This window comes from Pezoporus flaviventris, unplaced genomic scaffold (genome assembly GCF_033815535.1).
Source record: "Pezoporus flaviventris isolate CSIRO_AGI_PZ_B2104156 unplaced genomic scaffold, CSIRO_AGI_Pfla_v1 ptg000029l, whole genome shotgun sequence".
NCBI classification, from domain to species: Eukaryota; Metazoa; Chordata; class Aves; order Psittaciformes; family Psittacidae; genus Pezoporus; species Pezoporus flaviventris.
The window spans coordinates 11,276,090-11,303,337 of NW_026892577.1; the positions used below are offsets into that span (position 1 = coordinate 11,276,090).

At 41.0% G+C, this 27,248-nt stretch overlaps 1 protein-coding gene across 3 annotated transcripts in view; it reads right to left on the reverse strand.

The window, feature by feature from the left end:
• ARMH3 (armadillo like helical domain containing 3) overlaps window positions 1-27,248 on the reverse strand; it is a 129,150-nt gene that overhangs the window by 41,558 nt on the left and 60,344 nt on the right. Inside the window, exon 25 of one of the 3 annotated variants that reach the window (XM_061458949.1) lies at window positions 19,512-20,406. The exons of the other annotated variants lie outside the window; for them this stretch is intronic. Within the exon in view, the coding sequence (XP_061314933.1) occupies window positions 20,142-20,406 (265 nt within the window). The 3' untranslated portion in view covers window positions 19,512-20,141. Of the gene's footprint in view, window positions 1-19,511; window positions 20,407-27,248 lie in introns of those variants that run through there. 3 annotated transcript variants of the gene reach the window in all.

The window sequence follows — 27,248 nt, forward strand, 5'->3', positions numbered from 1 at the left end:
AATACTCCAGGCACACACTAAGCTTCTAGTACCATGATGAAGGCTATGAACAGGCAGAAGCAGTAAAAGACATGGTTGTCTTTTGTCACACTCCACTTTACAAAGCTGCTTTACTACAAAAAGGAGAAAGGAGACCTGAGACATGGTGGTTATTGTTCAGGAACAGGAATCAGTAAGCGACCAGTTTCTCTGATCTGCTACAGCAGTTCCCTCTCCCTCTCACATGCCTTAGCTTCTGCCTTTATAAAATGGGAATAAGAACAATCACCTCCACAAAGTGTTTTAAACCAACCAGGTGAGAAGAGCTCAAGTGTTTTACTATGTGGTATGTTGGAAACTGCTCAAGCACAAGGCAGCAAGTAAATTACACATAATATGGAGACCAAAATGGACTCAAATCACCTATCCTTTTCCCCTCATTCATGCCATCACAATAGTGATGGCCTGTGCAAAACTCACAGCCATAAGCCAGCCTTCCCGCAGCAAGCTGTGTCTCAGCAAGCTGCAGTTTGGGGCAAAGATCCTGCTGGCATTGCTCTCTTACGCACTCCCAGCCCTCAAGATAATAAAACTCCATCTGTTCAGTGCCTGCAACAATTAGATTGAGTTACTCCATATGTACAGCCCCACCTGGCAGGAGATGAGAAGGTTTAGAGTATTTTATCACATGTCCATGAGGCACTGCTATCATACCTGCATACCTAAGCTGTGTGCATCAAAAGCAAGTAAACCCCCTGGAACAGGGCACTAAATTCTGCCTTCTACTGCGGTTTAACTCCAGTCTGTTAAATTTCTTCTGCTCCTGCACCTTAATGAGCACTGACATTAAGCTGAAAGTCCACAACATTTTCCAGACACAATAATAAACTGCAAGGGAGAACCCAAAATAAAACAGCATTTCAGTCAAAAGCACTTGCTTTACAGCTCACTGAAAATCCAAGAGTCAGCACTGCTGCAGTTGCACAGAAGAAATAAGCTCGCTACACCTGTTCAATGCTGCCATACTTAAGCCTATTGATTGTGATGACAGGCTTCATGGCAGAGAGAGATACACGGTCTATTTATTTAATAAGGAGAGGACAAAAGAGTGCACATGCACCAACAGAGCTTCTTGCAGTTCTTGGCATTGTTTTACCAAGCTCCATTCTGCAAGGGCAGAAGCAGAGGATGTGCTTTCTGACCCATCATGCAGCTCTGCAGTGCACCTCTCCATTGCACTGTTTGTTGGATACTAACCTGATATCATCACGGCTTTAGGATATGCTGATTTTCTCTTCTTACAGTTCACGTCCATACATTTAAGCCAAACAAATCAAATACCTTCACCTTCACAATTAAATAACTTCTATTTGGTTTCTTAACTAAGGAAGTCCTCATGGGTGAGCAGTTAACTCTTTCAGGATAGTTGTACAACTTCAATGGAGACTACAACTCAGGGAATTTATCGACTCGCCTATCACCATCCATCACTGGAAACAAGTCTAGAAGGATTTCTATTCCCTTTTCACAGTAGGCAGGCTTCAAAATTTCTAAGTATATATAACCAATGGGACTGCTAGTTTAACTGATATGAATGATGAAGTAGAAAATACTGCCTAGGCACTGGGAGTGAAAACATCTGTTGAAACACAGGGCACCAACCTGATCCGAGTTCCTGCTCTTCTGCCAATCTGCTATTGACTGTTCTACAACAAAGCTGTGATTTCATAAGGACTTCATTTCTTGTCTTGATCATGTAATTTATGATCGATCAAATGACGGGTTTTATGGCACATTTCATTGCTCTGAAACATCTGGCTACTAGCGATGAGAGTATGGTGAGAGTTTACTTTCCCCAAAGTCAAAGCATTAAAAAGCCAGTCCCCCATTACTCCTCAGTTCCAGAGAGCAGCAGTTAACTAATACTTGCTCCCCTCTAATTACAAGCAGAACTGTTTGTAGGCGCTGTTTGACAGAATACAGAAACATCCCAGATACAAAGTCTGCTCTCTGGGCTTGGGCTGCTGGGCACTAAAACCTGCAACTCAGTCTACCACGTTCAAGATCTGAGAGCTGACCATGATACAGCAGTGTATGGGATTTCAGGGACAATGTGCTTCCACAGCTGTGTTGCCAGTTTTGAAATTTCAAGCAACTTCTAAAATGAGAAGCCCTCCTTAGAAGGTTTCTTCATAGTGCTTTTAGAAGGTGCCTATTGCCCTAGGGCCGTGGTCATGCCTCAATAACTGCACAGACCCATAACTAAGAATTTTAATATGGAACTATATTTTCCAGAGTCTAAATGACCTCTCCTGCAGCACATGCTCTCCAGTTGTCTTACCTCATATATATTCATTTGTCCAGACAAGTTCTTCAGATGTGCCAAACAGAAAATGTAGTCCACAGACCAAACAGGCTGTGGTTCTTTCAGTACCTCAGCACCCTTTGATGCAAACAGCAGGATACTCTCTACTATCTACTCTCTAGTAGCCAGGAGCTTTAGCGCAATGAAATGTGTCATAAAACACTGCCTCAACACCAAATACAGCACTTCAGCTACAACTGCTTTTAATTCCCCCACGTACACGGCAACTCGCTCCACAAAACAAACAACAAGGGATGAAGAAACAGCAAATCCAGAAGGTGAGAAAAAACAAAACAAGGAGGAGAAAAAAAAATTTAAAAGGGAAAAAAATAAAAAAAAAAGCATTTGACAGTGGTTTACCAGAGAGGTTCGCAGATCCACCCTAGTCAGGTTTGCAGATCTACCCTCGCTAGTTAGGACCTGAAATAAGGAGCTTCTGGCAAGTATTTATTCTCTGCAAGCATTATAAGTGGATCGTCTACCACTGCTTCACAATTCACATTACAGACTGCCATCCAAATCTCCCGGGACACAAGACATTGCAAAACCTCTAACAGGACCAAAACCTGAAATTTTAATTTTTATGCCCATTAGTATCTTAATTAGTATTTTATCATAGAATGTTTTAGGAAAGCGGGAAGTCTAGCTTACTGGATGCTGCATTTAGTGCAGAATGCCATAGGGACTGCACACACCAGCTTCCAAACATACCAAGCAAAGAGTGAAATTTAAGAAGTTTATAAGGCAATATCCCACTGGGACCTTTTAAAGCTCTCTGAGAAAGGCAATGAGTACAGCTGCTAGTCTAATTAACTTAGAACGCTTGCTATCAAACCCACATTATCTATAGTGTGCAGAAACTACTCTTGTTACCCCTTTTTGTGCAGGTATTGCATGATGCCCTGAACATCCTGTTTACAGATTGTGGCAGCATGACAGAAACCTCTCTCTTTAGGTCACAACAACCTTACTTTACCAACTCACAGCAAAATCTGTGCCTGTGACAAAAATCCCAGAGGGAAAGAAAAGCACTGAAGCATGGGTATTTGTCTGGATTGAACAAGTTACAACAATATACTCTAGTCGTGAAGTAGATGGATATTAAATGACAGTAAGAGAGAGGGGGAAGGAACATTGCCTAAGCAAGAGTCAACTACAGTCAAACCTATTTCACAAAGGAAATGAAGTTGAGTCCCACAATGGTATTTAATTAATTACATCAAATGTCAGCTATGGCTGTACCTGCACAGCCATGTAAACCTAAAAGAGTCTACAATCTTAACCTTGCAGACACCATCAGCTACCACGCCAAACAAAACACATTATTTACAGTCCAATCTTCTGAAAAGACAAGATGCGCCAAACCTCTCAATATTTTCTCATCAGATAGGTGCAAATGAGAATCACACTTGTTGAGAAATGCCTGATGGAAGCACCTAAAGCAACATCTTGCCTTCAAAATCCAGGACCAAGTCTAAAGCATAGACTTTGATGACATCCACACACACACACCGAGTGAATACCACATCCTCAACAAAGATGTCATCACACGTCATTTGGGACAAGATGAACTTGGTTTTCAATGGCAAGGAAAGCTGTAGAGCCAAACAGCACTACAGCTGAATGAATGTTACAGTATTTATCTCGTGTCTGAAAGGCAGGAGGATTAGTAGTTTAGATACTGTTTTTCTGAGACACTGTGCCTGATTTACAGTCTAGTGGACAGCTTCACCTCACCATACATATTTCATGCATACCCATCTTCTTTCCTGTTTACCTTCCTTAACCAGACCTGCCTCCCCAAAAAGCAGCAAGCTCCCCCCATACTGGTATCTCCAGATCTCACAAATGTCTACTCTTTGTTGAGATCTCTACTCTCAGTATCTAAGAAGCAAGAGATTTATCAGAGCTGAACCGAGTTACTGACAACAGGCAGGTTTTAAATCCCTTGTGACTGCACAGTAAAATGCCAAACCCTAAGCCAGCCTGTGAGCATACATTCATAGTTCATCAGACAACACTTGAGGACAAAAGAACTGAGGTCAACTCATCACAGCCACACAGACAAGTGGCAACTTTTTGAATCACCTGCCTACACCAAGGGTTTTCAGAATCGCTTCAGTGGTATTGAGGTGGTTTTGGTTTTTACTTTTATTTTGCACAACCTTATTCTGCACCAAATTTCAGGCAGATGTTGACAAAACCCATTCAGCTGAATTGGCCACTGAAGGACAGATTTTGGGGGACAGACTCTCCCATGTCACACAGAGAAGGAGAAGATTATTTTCTTTTCAAATGCCCAACTCCCCTCTCACCCACCATCCCCTCTCACCCACCATCACACCGGACATGTATATCTGTGCTCACCTCTCCCTCAAAGCTTTGGTTTTGTAATTTATACCCATGTTTAGTTTTTCTTCTCTGTTCTTTGCATGGGTGTCACTGAAAGCAAGGCCAGTGAAATGCAGTATCTATTTCTAAAGCGAAGTATGGTTCTCTAGCCTAAGAAACAGGTGAGCACCAAACATTTCAAAGTTAATTGCTGATGTTTTCCTATCAATCAAGTTAAAGAAAAAGCCCAACTCCTACAGTGTTCTGTTACTGATGGGGTTTATGCTTTAACATTTTTGGAGTGTTTTCCAAGGATCTTGCGAAAAAAACATAATGTGAAAGAAAAAAAAAAAAAGCCACATGTTTTTTAATCAGCTACATGTGATATAAAGCAGGTGGCAGAGGATCTGCAAGCAGTAAGGAGGCCTGGGCTTTTCTCTACGAAAAAGAGAGCTAAAGATTTGCCTCTCCCTTTTCCTTACAATAGCCAATAGACACATACTGGAGGGGTACATCAGTTTTAACAGGGCAATAACTCTGGACAGTTCAAGCTGGCTTCTTTGCAAATCTTAAGCTGCACTACTCTTAAATCAGCATCTCCAATTAAACCTTACAGACCTTGGCCCAACCTCCCTGGCCAACCTCCAACCCAGACTGTGTTTTATCACCTCCTTTCCTTTTCAACACAAAACATCCATGTATTCAGTTGTTGCTACAAGGTTTGCAGACACTCCACAGATGAGGAAGACCACACAACCTCCCAAGTTCAGCAACCATAGCTAGGGACACACTAAGAAATGTTACTCATAATGAAATGAAAATACAGGGAAAAACAAGCAATCTTGAGGCAAAGAGCCAAGTGCGTTGTAGCTATTTGCAAAATAACTAATACCAAAAAGAAAGTCACACTTGGTTGCATTAATTTCTACAAGCTCTCTTCGATTCATAATAGCTCTAGCAAAACAACCGAAGCATTAATAGGCTGCTGAAATCTTGAATTGTCATTTTACTATTACACTTTCATTGGCAAAAATGCAGTGCTGATTACTTGTATTCAAATATTTCATTTTTCCTCAGTTCCTTTTAGCTCTTCCATTCAAAGACTGAAAGCAACACTTCTTCCCTGGTTGCTATAGCAGGCTGATTCCTGTTCCTGCTTCACCTCACCACTCTTCAGTCTGCATGCAAGGGGCCAGGACTTTTTCCTGGTGATGCTTGCAAATGAGCATTAAGCAATATCGTCTGAGCACTAGAAACCTTTGAGATAGCAGTGCTGCCATACACTGTGAAGGGAAAGCTGCTCAATTTAATCATTTTGGGAAATAGGGAGGAACAGACATTTCTTACCAAAAAAGGCACTCAGGACATACATAGGTCACTATTACGAAGTTTTAAACTACCAATAATTCTGTGAGCAATGCTGCACATTCCCCCACATTTACAGAGGAGAAAAATCTGCACGGCTTCTGTTACCTTGGCTAGCATTCATCCTGAGCATATGCATAATTACTTACTATTGATAAGCACACACTCAGAAATTTCTTACGATTTAACAAACATCAAACACTGCTCCAGCCCAACCGATACAGCATTTATTGCCAAGTAAAACACTGTAAAAATCTTGCTCCAAAATCTCTAGTCAAACTTGCAGCAAAAGAACCTGTTAGTGCAACATAAAGCAATCAGGCTGCTTACTGTTCACCTACCAAACCCCATGCTCCCTTCACCCACACTGCACTTAAGTCATCATTTTCCTAACTCTATTTAAAAAGCATTCTTTGCAACCAGCTTGCCAGTGCTGTGTAAGCTTGCCTGGCAAAATTTCTTTGTATTTTACAAGATTCCTAAAGGAATTAAACTGTGCAAATCATTAGAGAACTTTGATTACTAATTTAAATAACAGGTCAGATGATTATAGGACTAAGTCAGTATCAAAGGGATTAACTGCCGCTTCAACAGCTGCGGTGGGTTGACCCTGGCTGAACACCAGGTGCCCACCAAAACCACTTATTCACCCCCCTCCTCAGCTGGACAGGGAAAGGAAAATAAAATGAAAGGCTCATGGGTCAAGATAAGGACAGGGAGAGATCACTCAGCAATCACCATCACGGACTCAACTTGGGGAAACAGTTTATTACCAATCAAAACAGAGAAGGATAATGAGAAATAAAACCAATCTCATCTCCCCCCTCTCCCCTTCTTCCTGGGCTTAATTTTATTCCCAAATTCTCTACTTCAACAGGGAATAGGGGTTTTTGGGCAGCTCATCATACTTTTCTGCTGCTTTTTCCTCCTCATGGGAAGTCTCCTCACACTTCCCCTGCTCCACCATGGGGCCCCTCCCACAGCAGACAGTCCTCCATTGAACTTCTCCAATGTGAGTCCTTCCCACAGTCTGCAGTTCTTCACAAACTGCTCCCACAGGGGTCCCTTCCACGGGGTGCATCCTTCAGGAACAGACTGCTCCAGTGTGGGTCCCCCATGGGGTCACAAGTCCTGCAGCAAACCTGCTCCAGCACAGGCTCCTCTCTCCATGGGGCCACAGGTCCTGCCAGGAGCTGCTCCAGCTTGGGCTTCCCACAGGGTCACAGCCTCCTTCGGGCATCCCCCTGCCCTGGCATGGGGTTCTCCCTGGGCTGCAGCTGGAATCTGCTGCACCATGGACCTCCCTGGGCTGCAGGTGCACAGCTGCCTCACCATGGGCTAAACCATGGGCTGCAGAAGAACCTCTGCTCTGGCTCCTGGAACACCTCCTCCCCTCCTTCTGCACTGACCTTGGGGTCTGCAGGGCTGCTTCTCTCACATACTCCTCTCTCCAGCTTCCTTTCCACAGTTTCCCCTCACTTCTTAAATATGTTATCCCAGAGGTGCTACACACACCAGACACGTTAGGTGCTCAGGACTAATGGTTCAACCTCCCTCTTCTAGCAGGAATCCTCTTGCCACAGCACAGGAAGCTCAGCTCGAGAGCTATGGATCTCTAAACCTCCAGATGCTGCATCTCTGCATTTGGAGAAGACATACAACTGCTGTGTACAGAACGTCACTGCAAGTTAAATGTGGCTATAGGCCTGGCCATAGGGCCCTGGCAGGAGGCCAGAGGGGCTGACAACAGATCTAAATTTGGGGCATAATATGCTAGGCTGGCACACCTGTTGATTGCTCAGAGTTCATCATTCTGTATTAATGACAGCAAATATACTTTCCCTGACCTTTACTTCCCACAGTCCTAAGAAAGCCTGAAGAATTAATATTCAGGGGACTTCTAAGGCTTCATTCTGCATGGTGATGAACAGGGAGAGCCAGCGAGAAACAACCTCTTGCCTTAACACAAGTCATGCAGGAGAGCAGGAGTAAACAAGGTGCTTAACCTCCTGAACAGCAACGGCAAATCTCTGAGTATCAACAAACCTGAATACCTTACTGTCCCAAAACATCTCTGCCATTATTCAACAGGCAGAGTTAAGAGGTGGCATGAAAAGAGCAAAGACAAACCTGCAGCCCTACAGATTCTCTGCAATTTCAAGCTAATGAAAGCTCCAAAACAGGCTGTACTGGGCTTTAGATACTCCTTCAGATCAGCTCTTCATGACCCAGTAATAGAGCTGCATCAAGTATTGACAGCCTTTCCTGTTTCCTTAAATGGTTTTTAACATATCATCAATTATACCATCACTTTTAAGTGGTTTTAGCCATTTCAGAGAAACTGCAATCAGTCACTTTGCTGCTAAAGGTCGTGTTCTCTTCCAGCTCTAGTAGGATTCACCACAGTGCACTGGACTGGGGCAGAGTGCGGCACAGTTTACTCTCCCCTGGTGGTGAGCATCGCTAAGATTCAGATTCAGCTCCTGCCTTACTTTGCATTGCTATAGGCAGTGCCAGTCGTGTTCAATGCAAGGTGCCTGTACGCATGGAGTTGGGGGCCTCTTAGGAGTATCTTAGGCTGTAGACCCTGCAGTTGGTAAGCAGGACCTGTTCTGTCAAAGGATGTCTTGGCATCCTGGCCTAAAGACTCAAGCATCCTCAAGATGACAATATTTAAGAACACAAATGCTACAATAACAATAATGTATGTGCGTAATAAAAAGAGAGACTTTGCTGAAATAAAGAAGGCATTTAATTTCTTGGGTTTGAGGCCAATCCCCAGCATGATTTATTGCTCATGTCCATTAATTCCACAAACAAAAATGGAAGGCTGAGCAAAACTCATTCAGTAAAAGCTTATTTAAGAAACAGACTTAAAGAGACCCTCTGAAGCACAGTAGCTTTCTTTTGCTGTTACAACTTAGTATAAAATTCTTGCCATTCTGAAACACAATGAGCAAAATCCCTGTCCCCCCCATGAAAACTGAAACATGTATGGCTAAAAATATAAATCACAAACATGACATTTCTACGAGAAGGTTAAGCTATCAAGTGATTTCTCTACACTTCCTTGCAGCACAGCTCCTCCAGCCTGGCCCATACTGACTGAGCAATGCCATCGTGGTAACTGCAAACTGCAGAAAAATGGGAATCTTGCAGCCCACTGATATCTGCTTGAATCTCACCTCTGTCCTGTGGTGTTAAGAGCAACAACTCAAGGCCACAGGACAGCCCTTCTGTTTAACTGCTGCACGGATAAATTTCAGTAGGTCTAATGCTGATATACAGGAGAAGAATTCTCTCAATGGAAAAACACAAACTGAAAGCACAGGAATCCAGAGTGAATTTGTTAAGTTTTAAAGGCAAACCGAGTTACTTGATCCCGTCTAAGAGATTCACAAAATACAAGTCAGTAGATCAGCTTATCCAAGCCTCTGTGTATCACAGGCTGTTGAATTTTTTGCCATTATCCTTGCACTATGTAGTCCCCTGCCAGTAGCTAGGCTGCCTTTTACAGAGGTATTCTGATCAGATACAAAGGGGAAAAAAAACAACCAGATCCCTCCTGTCATATATTACAATGGTTAATTACCTATTAAAAAATGGGTACCTAATTTGCAGTTTCAATTTGGTTTCAGTGTCTAGCCTTAGGTTACTTTTCTGTTTTGGCATTCTGTCTTCTCACAAGACGCTCTATCATTCTAAAGAGCATACCTCAGGTTTTGTTTCAAAGAGATCAAGATACTGAGATCTTGAAAGCATTTTTACTGGCCTCTCATAACTGAGGCTTCTCTGTTCTTCCTCCAGTCTTTCAATGTACTTTTTGAAGCAGACACTAGACAAAATTGCAAAACATATATGATCATAAAATCACTTTCCTGCTCCTGATAATATTTCAAGGGTCAAATAAACCTTTTTAGCTGAACATTTCATGAGGGATCTAGAGTAAAGCTGCCAATCATTGCTCCTTGAGTCACTGCTTGTCAAGATACTGCCTCCTTTTGAGGCTGGCACTTGCTTTTTCCAAGAACTGCAGAGCCTGATGTGTTAAAAAGCAACTCGGATCACACTGCCCCACTTACGCCACGATTTAACCTTTTGTCAGTCTTCCAGTAACTTGCAAAATTTGTCGGAAATTATTATGCTCTTCCTGATCACTGAAAAAAAAAACACCTTAATACATAGCACTATTTTTATATTCATCACCTAAGGAAGTGCAACCTCAACATCTTTGCCTGCTGCGGATGCTCCAAGACAAGTGCATCACTTATTCTTGGGCTCTACAGTGTTGTTCTGGATGCACACTGCTAGCTCCAAAAGAAACAACATGAGATTCATGTGTCCATAGAACTTCGGTAATCTCTGCTATAAAGTTAACACATGCAGGTTCTTAAATCCCCCTTCTCTCTTCTGTCTCCAAGTTTTCCAGATGAGCTATAATGTATGCTTGTCAGCAAAAAATATTTGGAGAACCAACTGGGAAAATGTAAAGCCAAGTCTGACCTGAAATAATCTCAACGACTTCTGACATCTGCCCCTGCACTAATGCTCCAGAGCTCTCAAAGTTCTTCTGGGCACCTGGAGTTCCTTTGGTAATGAATGCTCACATATGACCCCAAATTCCTAGAAACTCTCTGCCAATGAGTAACCTGGTTCATATGGCTTGTCTGCTTTAGCCAAGACAAAGTACTTGACACTGGACAACTTGACGCAGAATTACTGTAGTCTGGAATGTGCTGTTTGATCACCTCAGCAGTTTCGAGGACATCAGTGCAGAAATGTGACAAGAAGACAGTCTCAGCTCTGAAAGTAGGCTCTATCCATGTCTCCTCTCAATTAAACAATGCTAATAGCATGTAAACACATTCTTCATCTCACAACTGTGATAACTAACAAGTAACTGCCAGGGAAACATTGATTAGAATGTATTTATGAGCATACAACCATATTCCCTCTCCTCTGCAGGAGCCACTATCCATCAGTCGATCTCTTCAATGCAGAGAAGAACCCAAGCTGAAGACTTGACCACATGACCACTTTGAAGAAAAATCAGTCTTGATATGCTGGATATTTCTCATGGCACAATCTAACAGATACCACATCCTTCCTCCTTTTTCTTTACACATAACTGACATAAAAAAAGGAGCAAAAATCCAATTAAATTTCTAAAACCAGGTCACCTCTAAAACTCCCATATACTCTCTACAAGACTGCCAAAGAGTTCTCATACAGATCTGGATGTAGTCCAAGCTGAAATACACTTTGGTGCCCTAAAGCCAATGGAATCTCAAAAGGACAAATTATTCATCAATGTCCCCTACTAAAATGCATTCTGCAATGTTGCTAGCACAAAATGGCTGTTTGGTATGAGTGGGCAAAATGATTTATTAGTGTATATATACATATAGCCTCTGAAGCACTGCAGTCCTTCTGACAGAGAGGCATACAAATGAGAGGATTATGCAGATAAATCACGGGCACGGAACTGGATTTTACTGTACTTCCACTGTGTGTATATATATGATTTACAACCAGTTTCAAATGAAGTTTTGTAATATTTTAACATTAAAAATTCTTGTTTTAGAAAGTTGATTACCACTTTCAAATACCTATCTTCTTACTCCTATGTATTGACTAATACATTAAAACTAGAATAAGACAATTTACTTTTTGCTTCACAGCTACTGAGAAACTCCTATCCATTATTAGATTAGCTCAGTTCACCCCAGACCAAAATGATTTCCAGGATGTTCCTACAGCACATTTCATCTAGTACATCTGCATTATTTATGGCATTTACACAAGGAAAATTGAAGGCTTTTATAAACTAAGACACAAATCAATACAAGCTCTTAGCAGATGGGGCCTTAGCAGGGTTCCGCCACAGCATTGTTCCACACCAAGCAAACTCTTTCAATGGAATAACTGGTAACACAGAAAGAAAGCTTTGCATAGTCAGTCAAGAATTAAAGATACCCTCGGCACCAAACCATTCAGTAAGTACTGTACCTGCCTCATTCAGACGCTAAACAGGGCTAGGTTTGCATGCAATAGGTCGCTTAAACTGTTTCACAACAACAGACTGCAAGCAATACGATAGCTTTGTTTCATTTCCCTCCCCAGGAGAAGATAAAAAGGCTGTAACACAGATGGCTTTCCCTGCCAGAGGCACCATGGACTGGGGAAGAAATGGATGAGAGGCAAATTCCGTTTGGCAGTCAGTCAGGTCAGCAGTGTGCTCCAAAGGAGACATTTCTCAGCATTTCATTGCATTGGTGCTTGTTGTAGGTAGCACAAACACTGGATGGAACTGGCCTGCAAGACCAGCACTGGGCAGGAGAGCCACAAAGCCTTAGCTCCTCAGTGAGGGAAAGACCCTTCCCACCTCCATTCAGATATAGCCCACAGCTGGGCCAGCATGGGGTGGCAAATGACAGTCAGATACATGGCTTTACATCTGCCTGTTTCCAGATGATACTCTTTCAATTCACCTTGGCTGGTCTTCACAAAGAACAGATCATTATATGAGGCATTTAAGCAGAAATCTCCCATAGATCTCTGCTTAGGAGAGATCCATTTGCTCTCCTAACCCACCTAACCTGTGCACTGAGTATTCCTGATAGGTTGTGGGTTTTTTTTATTCAGTGAAATCAAAGTTTTTCTTCAGAGATTTCAGCAAAAGACCCTTTTAAACATGTATTTATAGAGCAGTACATGGGGATGTGCAGCAGCCAGAAGGAAAAAGGAATGAATGATAAATTACCCAACAGAAACTTCCTTTAGAACAGTAACCTACAACAGAAAAAACAGATTATGTCCCTGTTCAATTCCTTGCTCTACAAAGGCTCAGTAACGGATTTGTCCCCTTAACCAAATAAAAAACCCTAGAGCCGTTAATTTTTTTATTTGTTTAAACCTAAGAAGTCTCAAAAGGTCCCACCAACTCAGCCTTCTTTAGCTGACAAACAGGAGGCTACTGAATTCATAAAGACTTACATTTGGATCAGGGCTAACAAGAAAGAAAAAAGGACAGAAAACCCTGTTAGCCTTAATTAAAATCATGCCTTGCTCAGCTGGCACGCGTTTTACTTTCATGAGATTTATGAGTTCATGATCCTGACAGCTCTCCATGAGTTCTTTCTGGAGAAAAAAGGAACAGTGAAGATAAATGACTGAAATCCTAAAGTAAAATCATGAGGGAAGAAGAATTTTCCATGGTTAAACATTCTACTCTTTTCTCCACCAGTGCTTCAGAAAATGACACACTTCTCTGCCACTTCCAGAAAAGAGCAAAAGGCTGCTAAGACTGGAGACCAGCTCATAGGAAAGTACAGTCCCCTTCCTTAGACTCTTCTAATTACCACAGACACACAAGCAGCAGGAGAAAGCCACAGAAAGGCTTGGAGGCCTTCTCTTCTGCATACAAAGCTGATGTGGGTTAAAATGTAGTTAAGGGACTCCCCCACATAACAATGAACCCTTATAGACACCTAACATGGGAATTCAGCCTTCTTAACTTGAATGTAGTGACAGATTTAACAAACCACATGTATAACCTGGATGGGTGATTGCAAGTGAAACGTAATTCTTCAGTCTTGAAGTGGATGGATGGGGACGCTGGCATGTTGCCTTACCATTGGTAAAAGCTTTGAAATAAATAGCTGATTCCTGAGAAGCTGCTGACAGATAAAAATTATGTAAACATTAAAAACTGCCATACTGAGCCAGGTAGCAAAGGCCAGCTCATTGTCTAGAAATGGGAGCTCAGGTAACTGCATAAAAGCAGACAAGAATAAAATGATACTGCCTCAGAAAGAACTCTTACATCCAGCCCCATGCAGTTCAAGATGATATATGAGGCAGAGGTGATACCTGTATGATCAGTAACCCATGATGGAGTTTTCTTCCATTAATTTGTATAATTGTTGCTTTAAATCTGCATAACCTTTCAGGTATTCCACATCTCAAGTAAGTTTTGCATAAGGCAGTATCTCTGGTTTGAGCTTATCAGATTTTCTGATGCACTGTCCTCTTGTAGCTCCTCTTCATCTTCTCTATGACATTTAATGTTTAATTTAATATGTATTATCTCTGCCATCTCTCTTCCAGCCTGAAAACTTGTCATGTATATAAATATTCTTTATAACACATCTGTTTCCATACCTTTAGTCATTCTTGCTGCCCCTTTCTGAAACTTTACTAGTTCTGCTACACCTTTCTGAATTTTTAAGCTCTGGATACACAGTAAATGAAAGACTTGCCTTGCCTTTGAGAATCAATTCCTATAGAAGGAATTCTCCTCTTCCTGAGGGAGAAGGATTGAGTTGAGAAGCAAATAAAGAAAATGATATAGCTGGGTAAGAGAGAAGCTCCACTTTAGACCCAGAGACTTGAATGATTTTAAACACCACAAGTAATAGTTTAGTTGGTGCATATTAAATATTTCATCTAGAGTGGTAGAGGAGCATGTCAGTAAAAAAAAGAAAGAAAATAAAGAAAATCAACAGCTTTACAACAGAGCCACTGTAAAGTTTCTGTGGGAACATTAGATTATATGAAAATCTCAGGCTGAGTATTGCAGAAGGCTGTGGGTTATTTAGTGCATACATGTGGCGGGTACTTGCGCAACTAGTTGGGCCCCTGACTGATAAAGGGAGAATGAACTACTATTGTAAAGGATGAGGCAAGTTTTATAAAGGGAACTTAAACCAGTTTTTCCTCAAATTTTCTTTAAATTATTTACTGTTGACCTTCTTCAATAATTTTAGGCTATCACCACAATTCTGGTGCTATTCAACTTCTTGTGTTTCCATTTTGTAGGTTTTCAGAAAGAGTCTTGGGTACGGTTAATGAGTAAAGAGACAGCCTCTGAGGAGGAAAGCATACATGGTTCTTCCCTCCAAATCTGTCCTGAATCAGCACAGAGAATACTACATAGTTTTCTATGTGCTATATAGCTATATATCTATATATATAGCTATATATCTATATACAGCTATGCTATAGCTCTGATTTTCCAGGCGAGTCAAAAAGCAACCATTCTTCCCACTCAGTGAGCTTCACAATTTTCAAAATAAGCAGAAAGCTGAGACTCAGTACCCGTACAAATTCCTGTTTGGGTAAATTTGCCTCCACAGCTTCATTCCTCGCCCTACACTGCCGCATGGTGAGCCTATGCACAGTTAGTACAGTTCCTGTATTTCAGCAGCAGACCAAAGAAAACAGAAAACTCTACAGTGAGTGGTATGTCTACAAAGGAAGCCCAGACTGTATCTGGAAAAAGGACAGTAAGATCATAAAACAGTGGTCAAAAGAAAAATACAAGCGTCCTTCCTGAGGCTAGGAGAAAGCCTGCTGTGCTAAACAATTTAATAATTAAATTGAAGAAGAAAATACCACTGTAATTAACAAAGAGCCAGCATGGCCTAGCTAATCTCATCATGAAGAGAGCGAATAAAGTAGCATGCATTTTATGGAGCAATTTAATCTGGCAAGCAATTAATCCTAAAAGCACTAAGTCAAACGAATAGATTTCCCTTTAAGGAGATCACATTCATCATCTGTAATGTATTCTAAACTGCAATTTGTTAGCCAACCCCTGAATTTTACAGAAGGCATTTACTGTCTTCCGTTAGTGGAAAAGCGATCCCTGACTGACAGGAGGGAATGGCATCAGCCTTTTTGAACCGGCTAGTCTATTAACACTAACAGGTTCCTAACCACTGGTGCAGGAAGCAAATAATTTGCAACAAGCAGCTAAAAGTGTTTACAAGCCTTATACTTCGGAAAGCACTACAACAGAATTTACCAGACTATCTGAGCAATGTCCTAATCCACTGACCAACCTGATGTGACTCATCTCTGTAATGTCCTGGAGCTGATAACATTATTGATGGGGGAATTTACAATTAATAAATAAAATACAAATCAACCCTTGCTCACTGAAAACCGCAGCAGACATCTCTTACCTGCGCTCCTCCTGGTGCAAGTCTGGGATTCTGTCTCTCTACACCCTCTCATACTCTCAGCTACAAGATAATCCTTCCCTGACCAGTTTTAAATGGAATTAGATCAGTTTAGATTGCATCATACTATCTACAGTATGATATATAACTACTATATATACCAACATGTCACAAGACTGCCCCAGTCCCTCAGTGCTTTTAATGTTAGAAATCCTTTCACTTCCAACTTTTATTTATTCATGATACCCCCACCGGCCCATTTGTTCACACTACAAACTGCCCCTTAACTTCAAAAGCTGTTCTACATCATTTCTGTTTCCCACTACATTAGTAGTAACCTTTAGTTTTCACTTTGCTGGACTGAGCAAAGCACACACCAAGTGTCCTTTAGAAAGAAGTAGTGATTGCTGTTGCTTGTACCTGCACTTGTCCCCATCTGACTTTAACTTCCTAGCAGATAAATTTCTGGTTAAATTTTAACTAGGAAGAGAGGCCTCCTCTCTTCCTAGTTAAAGCCCTCTGTCGAGTATTTTCCTATCTTACTGTGTAGAGGGTATTATTGTTCTTCTGCTTGATTGGGCAGTTTGGATCATGAAGATTAGCAGGCTGAAAGCAGGCTGAAAGCAATCAAAGCTCATATCTTGTAGGTGTCCTTGAGCCCAAACTGATTCCCCTCCAAACACAACAAATGCTTTAAAAAAAACAAAGTGTTATCAAACAGGAAAGAGGGCCCCAAACACCAATCAGTGCATCTAAGCCTTAATAGGGACCACTAAACTTTACCAAAGGAATAAAACCACACAATTCACTCAAGGGAGGCTATGGGCTGTGTGTGAAAAAAAACTTGCTAGAGACATACAGCTTCTGCCAGTGCCTTCCTGCCCCACTGCCAGAGTAATCACAGTATGAGACCTATGCCTGGCTGCTTTCAGTCATCTTCCGCCCTGATGATTTCCCTTTTGGTCCACTCAGATTGAAGGCATGAATGTAAAGCAGCCCCATGCCAAATTGAAGTTAAATAAATAGTCCTAGAGATAAAGTGTAACTAATATATATGTGTGTGTATATATATATATCTCCATAAGCTACATTCCAGACTAAGTTCAGTTAGTACCACCTCATCCCCAAAGCAGTTAAAACAAAGCTCATAAACTCATATTAAAATGATGATGAGAAAATATTGCTTCATTGCACTGTCAAATAAAAGCATGAGAAAAAAACTTATAAAAGCAAAATTAATCAAAATACAGATTTCAGTGCTCCAGAGGAAGAGGGCAAATATGAAAAACAGCCAAAAAACTCCACAGCTAAAAGATGGCTACACTTGGGAAAAAATCCTCATGGCTAAGCCTTTAAACTTCTCTGACCTGAACCTAAGCGCACGATGCTGTTTCCTGATGCCTATACAGCATTATACTTACAATTAGACCGATAACACATTAAAATGACAGCAAGTGCAGGCACAATTCATTTAACAATTAATCTACCCTAGCTATCATTTTCCCTTGTCATTAACTGCCTCTTAAATGCCCTCAATTTCAAATAACCATAGACTCTTCTTCAAAACATACACGCAGGGGAATATGCCATTATAGACATTACTCAAAGAAGTGCTTTCTGTCCCCATCATCAACCACAGCATTAATCATACTGAGAATAGTTTCTTCTCACAAATGACTGAGTTGTATAGCTGGATCTCATCGGCAGGATTCAATTTACTGGTAAGTTCATAGACAGCAGACAATACAGAGCATCTGCAGCAACACACACTGTGAGTCCCCTAGTTTTTAGCCTTTACTGGTATGTCAGAGAAATAAAATAGACTCCAAGCATCACAAGCTCCCACTGATTTAAGTAAGTGCTCTACTCAGCACCTTTAGTTGGACCCAGAGTTAACATAAAGCACAGTGCACTCAAAGAAAATAAGCTTTCTTGCTTCTTTTATGATTTGACCATGCAGTGAAGAGACTGCTCTCTAAAATCAAAGGACCTGTGGAGGTTATGTGGTCCAGCATAAGGACAGTTAGGCTACTTTGCTCACGGTTGTGTTAAGGCAAGACTTCAGTAACTCAAAGGATGGGGATTGCACAACCTCCCTGAGCAATCTCTTCCAGTACTGGATCATCCATGCTGAAAACAATTTGGGAAGAACCCTTCTTACTGCAATCCTACCTACTTTATTTTCCAGACAAACTCAAGATCTTGGAGAAGACTTTTTCTGTGGCTCTTCATTTCTGACAGAAGTTTATACATGGAAGTCACCAACAAAAAATCAGTGCTATCCAGTGAGAACTGCACAGTCTGATCCTTCAACAAGGCTCAGAATATCACACAAGGGCTAGCCTCAAAGCAACCACAGCTTTCAAACTGTAATGAAGAAAGGAATCAAGAACAACATATAGCAGATCTACTGCTTTCCAAGTTTTGAAGAGAATGCCTGCCTCACAGAAGCTCACCTCAAACGTCCATAAAAAATTAATGTCAAGTTCAGATTCCAAAGCAAACGGTGTTGCAAAATTATGAGAAGGACATTAAATAATTACAAGAAAGTATAAGTAGAAGCAATTAACCTTTGCTCATGTACACTGCCGTGCTTAACAGGCTCCCTGTTAAGCTTTTTCAGACACCACAAGAAGGACATAATATTAAGTATATCATATTCACACCCCTCTGTCAGCAGCAAGAGTTTTACATTAATTAACACAACACAACCTTCTGGAAGAAGGATCCAGTTTAAAATTCCTCATCCAAAGTGCGGGCAACATCACAAATTTGTTTAGAATAAAAGGCATTTATCCTGCCTTAAAAGCAGTTACCAGCAACATTTTCTATAGGGGATAGAAGCATTTTTTGACAGTAACCAAAGTCACCATTGAAATTCAGTGTTCTGAAGTTTGAAATCACCCTTCCCTTGGCCACAAAGTTTGCATTACTTCCCATCCTACACAGACTCAAAAACTTTCCATAATCCAACTACTGAGAAGAAAAATGTCACTGTAATTAACACACAAAGCGATGACCTATTAATAACGTAAAGCAGCAAAACGAAAAGCATTTAGGCTTTCAAAGTCTAGCAAAGTCAGGCAAAAGGATTGTCAAGAAACTTTTAAGGTCATCCCACTTTTGGCCACCCTCTAAATAATACATATTTGAAACCATGCTTTTGTGTCCTATCAAACAGGACTCCGCAGCACAATGCGTTAAACATGTCAGCAATCTCCTACCCAAGGCTCCCTGACGAGTAGCACCCAATAGCACCATGGGCTCACGGCAGTATTGTCTCAAGCCTGGTGCCCAAACTGAATCTTCAGGCAATGGTTATGTTGATGTTTCTCTTAACAGCATGAACAGTTTGCAAAAACCACTAATACCAGCACAAGCAGGAGAGCATGTGCTTAGGCCCCTGCAAAGAGTTACAGTGACAACCGATGACAGTGGACATAAACTGGTGTAACAGGTCAATGCTGCTGAGAGAGACTGTCCTTTTGTCCCTAACACCGAGCTGCCTGCTAACACAAGCACTTGTGTATCTGTATGTAATGAAGGCTCAAGACCTGACCAAGGCTAAACCATACTGTTTCATTCTTTTTTCTCCTTCCTAGATAGTTTTATCCTGGGCCAGGCCCCCCATCTCCTTCTTTCTATGCAGATGCACAATGCAGGGTGCTTCCCATGGAAGTGATGCCAGGAATGAATGGCAGATGAATCCTCCTGCTCAGCAGCACTATCAGTTTATACCTGCTCCAAGTGATCACAGAAGCACAGGCTGAGGAAGCACAGCAGGGCAGTTTTGCCAGAGTAACATTCTTCAACTAAATCCTTACCAGCACGGTATCAGAATCTGATACCCATCACAGATGAATTCTTCATGAGATCTCTGTTACCTTAATCTGGCTGGCTCTGATTGCTGATAAGTGGCCAAGTACATGGGCATTTCTGACTGCCAATCCTTCCCAGTTAGCATCCCCTTCAGAAAAGCAACAGAAATCTGACTTCAAAGCTAAGGGAGAAATGGCTGCTTCAGAAACACTACATCACCACTTTCTGTATTACTCTCCTAGGTACAAGGGTTAAACGAAAAATTAGAGACTAAAAAAGGTAATAACAAAAGATTCCATTTTGGGATTTCCAAACAGTCAATTTAATTCAGACCACCTGAAGCTCTGATGTACCTCATGGTCTCTATCTGGACACACAGGTATCAAAGCCCAAAATATTTTCATATTTGAAAGGAAAAACATAAAACAGAAATCACAACTCACTCCTTTTTTTTTCTCCAGGCAGCAGTTTATTTTCACCTTAGCCTTGTCTATAACCAACTGGTATTTACTGATGGCTGTGAAGCTAGGCCCTATGCTGGTAGGGCGAGACAACCTTCTCAGCCTTTGGTGGGAAGAGCTCCTAAAAGACAAGCATCTGAACTCTGAACACTATGATGTGCGTTTCGTCTAATGACTGAAGTCTTACAAACAAGATTCCCTCCTCTCACAGCTCCCAGGGAACTGAGCCCCAGATTCTGGTGCAATCTTCAGACAGACTGCAGTTCTGCAGTCATGCTAACAATGTATTATCCTCGCTTTCAGTTCAAGATAAGGTAGGTACTTCATTACCTTAATGAGCAGATGTACTTAATGAGCATGTACTTTGTCAATTTTACCCTAAAGGAAGAATTAAAAGAATAAGGCATTTACATTTCCAGAGCAAACCCAAATTTTAGGCCCCCCACTAGTGTTAAGATAATACAAAATACACATTACTGGATTTTGAAAAGCTTTTTTTCTTTTTAAATACACATCCCACAGCACAGGCTTTAAGAGGGAATAATAACGCTGGCTGCTGCTGTGAGTAACACATTTCTTTTAAACAAAAAGAGCAAAACAGCATTATACTACATCATTTTTCAAGGGATAAAGGTGTTATTTAAGCTCACAATAATTTCTACATTTTTTGGGTTATGAAGAAAGCTGCTTAATGTTCTCACCCCATTAAAGCAAATCTTGAAAGCTAGATTTGAGACTGGTGGAGATCAGAGTCCCTTATATTTACTCAAAGAATAAAACTAGCATGGGCAAAATTTTGACAAGCTATAGGGAAATGTTTCAAACTGTGCTTCAATCCTGTTCCAGTAGGGCCAGTTCTTGGGGCCAAGAGCATCTGGTTGCTTCCTGGCTGCACTAGAGCTACCAACAAAGACGCTGACTGTAAGGTTGAAATCTACCAATTAGAAACTGAACTCAGGCCAGCCACAGCACCAGAGAAATAATTAAGATTGTTCTCATAAACAGGATGAAACAATACAACCATTCAACATGAGAAACCAGCAGACCTGTGTGGATTTTGTGCTTCAACAAAACCCCTGAAATGTTTACAAGATTTCATCCTAGCTTTGCAGCCATTGCTTTAATGTATTACTGAGCTCACACATTACTTGTCTGTGCCCAGCAAGGGGATTCAAGAACAAACTATCTGCAAATGAGTCAAAAACAACTTCTGACAAATAAACACTATATCCACTTGTGAAATAAACCAAAACCACTCCCAGTGCTAACATATATTCCCCACTATTTTTATGTTTCTACAGAGGAAGGTTATTTGGCAAGCAAAACGAGAAAGAATTTCTTGCCTGCTGCCACACTTCTTCACAGCAGGCAGTGCAAAGTCACTCACATAAATCAAACAGGAGACCATAATCACACCAAGAAGTCTCTTCCACTTTTCTCCTCTGCTGACTGTTTTCCCAAAGCTCCAGACCCTGAATTTCCCGACACAGAAGCTGAATCTATATGCCAAACATTATACCTCCAAAGCTTCCACAAAAAATTGCTAGCAGCTTAACTAACTCCATTTTGTAAGTCCCCATGAATCCAGTAAATGAGCTCTGCAGACAGGAATTCCCCTGTTCACAGGGTGGCTGCACTCAATACAGAGTAGATGAAATGTGGGTTGCAATGCCTCAGTAATGGAGGTAACATTTCTCAGCAAACTTTGTCAAGTAGCCTACAGATCCTTGCTAACTTTCCAAAACTTTCTGATCTTAAGGAAGAAATGATTCCAACAAAATGGCAGGGAAGACAAAGGTTGACAAGTGTGAACAAGGGTAAACAGCAGTGAGATGTTCACCTTACGAGAACCACATGAAAACACTAGCTGAATTTAGGATGAGACTAGCAAACAGGGGCTGCACTGCAGAAGTTTCCTTTCCACCCAGGAAACAATCCTCCCTTGAACAGATGCCCCACCTTACAGAGCAGCTGAAATACAAAAGCGTACCCTTCTGCAAGTTCCCTCTTAAAAGGCCAACATGTTGACTTTGTAACATGAAGACAGGAGATGAAAGCAGCTGATACAATTGCAGACATTGGAAAAAAGTTAAGAAAGTCAGCTAAGCAAGGCTGCCACCCTGGGAATAAATCACTTCAAGTTCATCCCCCTCCCAGTCCAAAAATCATTACTTGCTTTGAGGGCGAAATTTTAGAGAGAAAGCGATCCCTGCAGGCGGCTTTCAAGTGCATTAAAGAAAGCAAGCCGTGACTATGGCACCTAGATAGAGGCATTCGCCATAGAGCTTTGCTCAAAATCAGTATTGGCTGTATAAACCTTAGGTCACTACAGAAAAAAAGAAAAAAAAAAAACAAACAAGAAATCAATCCTTCCACAAACGTACTGGGAAAAAAAAAAAAAATCAATCATTAAACAGGCTTGACACTGTCAGAGTCCCTTCTCAGGCTGCAGGGACTGAAATGGAAGTTACTGGCAGAAAGAAGGAAGGTGACCCGGGATGCACCTGACTTGCTGAACCACACTGCAGTGTTGGTGGAACTGGTCCATACAACGCCACTCGACTACAGATTTACTCTTTGGATGTGGGCCAGTGGCAGAGACAACATTTAATTAAGCTACTGCATGAATGAAAAAGAATGAAAGAAAATTACAGCAGAATGAAATTGGCTACGGCTCTGTAAGAGAAACACACCAAGATGAATCAGCTGGTAAATAAAGGGTAATAACTGAAAACTAACACTGCAGTCTCAAGAAGAAATCAGATAATGTAGAAGAAATGAAATGCTGAAGTTATATGACTACAGAAAAACCCTAAACATTAATAAAACACTGGGAGCATGGGTAAAGTGCCATGGAAAAATGAAACAAGGCACTCTGAGATAAGAGTGTTTCTTCCTTTCTTTTTTATTCTTCTGATAGTATGCTGTTGGTCACAAAGGCCTGGAAGAGAGGTGTTTCCCTTTCAATCCACCTGCTCCTTCTGTTCAGGTGCCAGCTAATGCCAGAATCTGTTCACATCAAAATTTGTTGCTCCTAGCAAATGAACTTTCCCTATCAGAATACTGCAAGGTCAAGTGAAAAAACAACCAGTGATAACAGATGAACACTGAGCAACCAAGCTCCACCACAACCACAGTGGTATTTCAGGAACTGTTCTGCTGTGCCACAGTCCCTATGTAACAGAAAAGCATGCAACAATAAACATGTGAAATGACAAGACCCTACTAACTTTGCTTCTTCAGTGAAGAGTAAAGCGATTACAGGCCACTAGAAAAGATCCAGAACCAAGCCAGAATCCACATCTTGAATCCACTTTCAGTTTTTCAACATCATAATTTTTTCGGACTGCCACCTGAAAACTGTGATGAACTAATTCTTCAGCCAGCCTTTGTAAAGCCTGGAAGTTTTCTTACAGGTTTTAGTAACAATTTGATCCTTAATCTTGACATCATGTTTGGATTTTAAAGTACCAATAAAATATATTTATGAATTTCTCTTTGGTTTTGTCACTTTTTTTTTTATTAAAAGAAAAATAGTAATCGTTGACTGTCTTGTACTAGCCTGCGATCTGAGCTCAGTCAGACTGATTAGCAGTGACAGCATGTCAGAGGTCATTACCATTAAACACACCTCGGTGAACAACCAAATGGAGTCGTTATTCTGCCAGTGGTAGCCCTCACAAGTAGGTTTATGAACTCCAGGTAACCTACATGGCCTCAGCACCCTCCGCGCTCAGCACTGGCTGGCCCAAGCCGAGCAGTCCTGCATGATCCTGCACTGTTCATCAGTCCCAGGGTTATGTACATACCCAGGGTAACACTGCTGACAGGAGCAACGCTTGGGCATCCTTAGTCAACACTCGTGATTTATCTCAGAGAAGCTGAAAACAAGCAAGTGGTAGGGTTTTTTTTTCCAGCTTGAAATTATGGCTTTTAGCTATACATTATTGTATTGTCAATAATTCATTATTGTATTGTATTGTAGCCATACATATTGTATTCTTAAAGGCAAGATGTGTGTGTGCATTATATAAATCTTTTTTATAAGTATATACATGATTATGTATATGTATTTTTATATATTTATATATATGAATGCACACATTCATATATATGTGTGTATACATATACTATACACACAGATATCCGTATTTTATACATATGCACATAGACTTTCTTGACCATTTATTTTCATAAACAGGCTTTTTCATTCTCTTACTCATATTGGCAAGAAACATGCACGTGTGTCCATTCTGTCTGTATGGAGAGGGTAGGAGGAAAGTATGCAAAATACATATTTTGTACACAGTCTCAGCTAACTGTATTGCCTCTTCTCTATACAGAAACCCTTATCTACCATCAGGTGCCCTTGCTTGTATCCTGCTTAAATGCGACAGCTACCCATTAACACAGGACGAGGTCAGCAGCATTTAGCTTTTCTTTCCCTGTGAACAGATGCTAAATTCATTGCAGTAAAGCAGACCAACGCTGAAGGTACTATGTATCCCTCAATGAACTAGCACAGTCCAATTTGGCCTTCTTTCACCTAAGTGAAATTGTAAATGTTCTTTCAGTGTGCTCCTGTCCAGGCTGGCAGCAAGCACAACCATTTTATACACAACCATGTGATGCTTTCAATTCTCCTCCCAAATCCCCAATCTATCCTTTACAACCCCAAAAGCAGCCTTGGGAGAAGCAGCACCTCCTGAACAACCAGAGTATCACACAGGGTGGTTCATGTGGAACAAAAGTAGCTGCAAAACAGAAGAGTGAATGAAAGCACCCAAGCAATGATTGCAGCGTATGCTACAACTGCACATAAAACACCTTTAAAAAGAAAAAAATCCTGTCACCTAGTTCCATACCCAAAATTTACTCTCTACTTGGGAAAAGTGTTTCGGAGAGAAAAATAAAATTACTTTAAAAATTCTGATGGGACTGAATTTCAGACAATGAGGAAATTCAGTCTATTAATCACTGAGTTAATCTATTTATTCACCTTGAAAAAAATCCTGATCTGGAGAAAGTCTATTAAAAGAATACAGGGATTCAGCTGCCACCTTCCTCACTGTGTGAGCAATCAGAAGATGCCCCTTTGAACCCTGTGTTAATGAAAGTCTCATTAAATGCAAACCTGCACAATTTTATCTTGAAGAGGCTCGTTAGCTTAAAAAAATTACTTGCCTCAAAATGTGCTTATTTCCTCATAGGTGAGAAGGTGAGTTTTCAAACCACTAACTGCTGCAGCTTCTATTTCAACCCCATCAGTGCTGCAGCTGCATCTTGCAGTCCATCATGTCTCAATTATTTACATAAACGACAAATACAAATCCATAGACAGACATTATAATCACTATTATGGGACAGGACAGCAATAGGGATCACTCATTCCAATACAGTACAGAAGATTTCAACTAGGTGCGGTTATTATTATTCTGTCTTCTTCAAGTTTTTATTTTCTTTAGGTTGGACAGAAATTATGAATCATCTGTAAAAAGGAGAGATATGGAGAGAAGGTAGGAATAGCCTTCCTGTCTCACAATACTCAAAAAGAACATTCGTGACTGCTTTTTCCGCTGGAGTAAGGTCTAGAAAAATCAGATTATTATTCAGCAACAACCAAAACTCCATCAGACTGCCTAATGGAGAATACAGTCCAACTGAGATGTACAGTTCATAGGATAACAGGATACACAAAGTGGGATCTCCCTCTGCAGCTGAGTTTAAATGAAGTGTCAAAGATTCTCTAGGTATTACTCATCCTGACTCTGTATTAAAGCAATTAACCAGATGACCTTGCCAATCCAGCAGCATGGGGTACAAGCAGGATTGTTTTATGTGTTTACAGTTACTCCTAGAAAATAAATGCATTGCAGCCCTGAAAAGTTGTTTACAACTCACTCCTCCTCAAGCAAAAATACATGTAAGACTGTACACTAGGATTTAAGACACTTGTTAAAGCTTTCCATGTGCATGCACACAGAGATGCTTTTACATTTATAATCTTTCCTACCAAAAGCCTTAGGATAATGAACTGACAGTTTTAATCTATTTTTTTTTTAAGTAGCTGTTGGAATGAGATGAAGGTACAAACCAAAGTGTGACTTTGCACAGCACTGTTACCAGCAAAAAGCAGGTAATCCTTGCTCATAACAACTTATCAGAATGATAGAACAAGCTGAGGGAAAAATGCAACATAAGGTGAATTTCTCTAAACTCATTCCCTTCATGGCAAAGGCATCCGAATAAGAAATAGTCCAGTAAGACTACTCTAAGGGGAAACCAAAGGGGCATAAACAGACAATGGGGAGCTAAGCCAGGTTCAAATCAGCACATCCTTATCGATGCATAAAAAAATTACATCTAAGGATAATACCGTCATTCATTAATATACTGTGTTTCTCTACTAAAGCCATCAGCCCTAAATGGTTCATTCTTCTCAAGCATCTTCTCTCCCTTTTCTCTTTGGTGATATGGGCTTGCAACATCTCCGTGACTCTCTGCAACAGAGCCACAGGCATGTGTGCACAAGGCTCCAGTTTGTGCTCCTGGTCCAACACCAGAAGAAAACATGTGGCCCTAGTGTCAAGTCCTCCTAAGACATTGCTGAAGAAGTGGAGTAGCCAACAGACAAGGTCAAAATGGTCTTTCCAGACTGCAGAAAACTTCAGACCCTGGAAAGCTTGAGGCATTCCTTGAAGAATTATCCTCTTGTCCTTCTGCTGCGCGATATGCAGCTTTCAAATGCCTAAATCCAGTCTTTAGGTCAAAACGGAGTATTACCACATTATCACAGGCCTTTCATTTCAGCTATTTTCCCTTTAGGGAATGAATCTTTTGGAAGTTTCTAAAGCATGTTGTTGCAAAAAAAAGTAGTAGTCACCATTTTGAAACATCACGCTGTGGATCACCTTCACAAAAGCACAGTACTTTTGGATCTGTCCAGCTTTCAACAACTGGCTG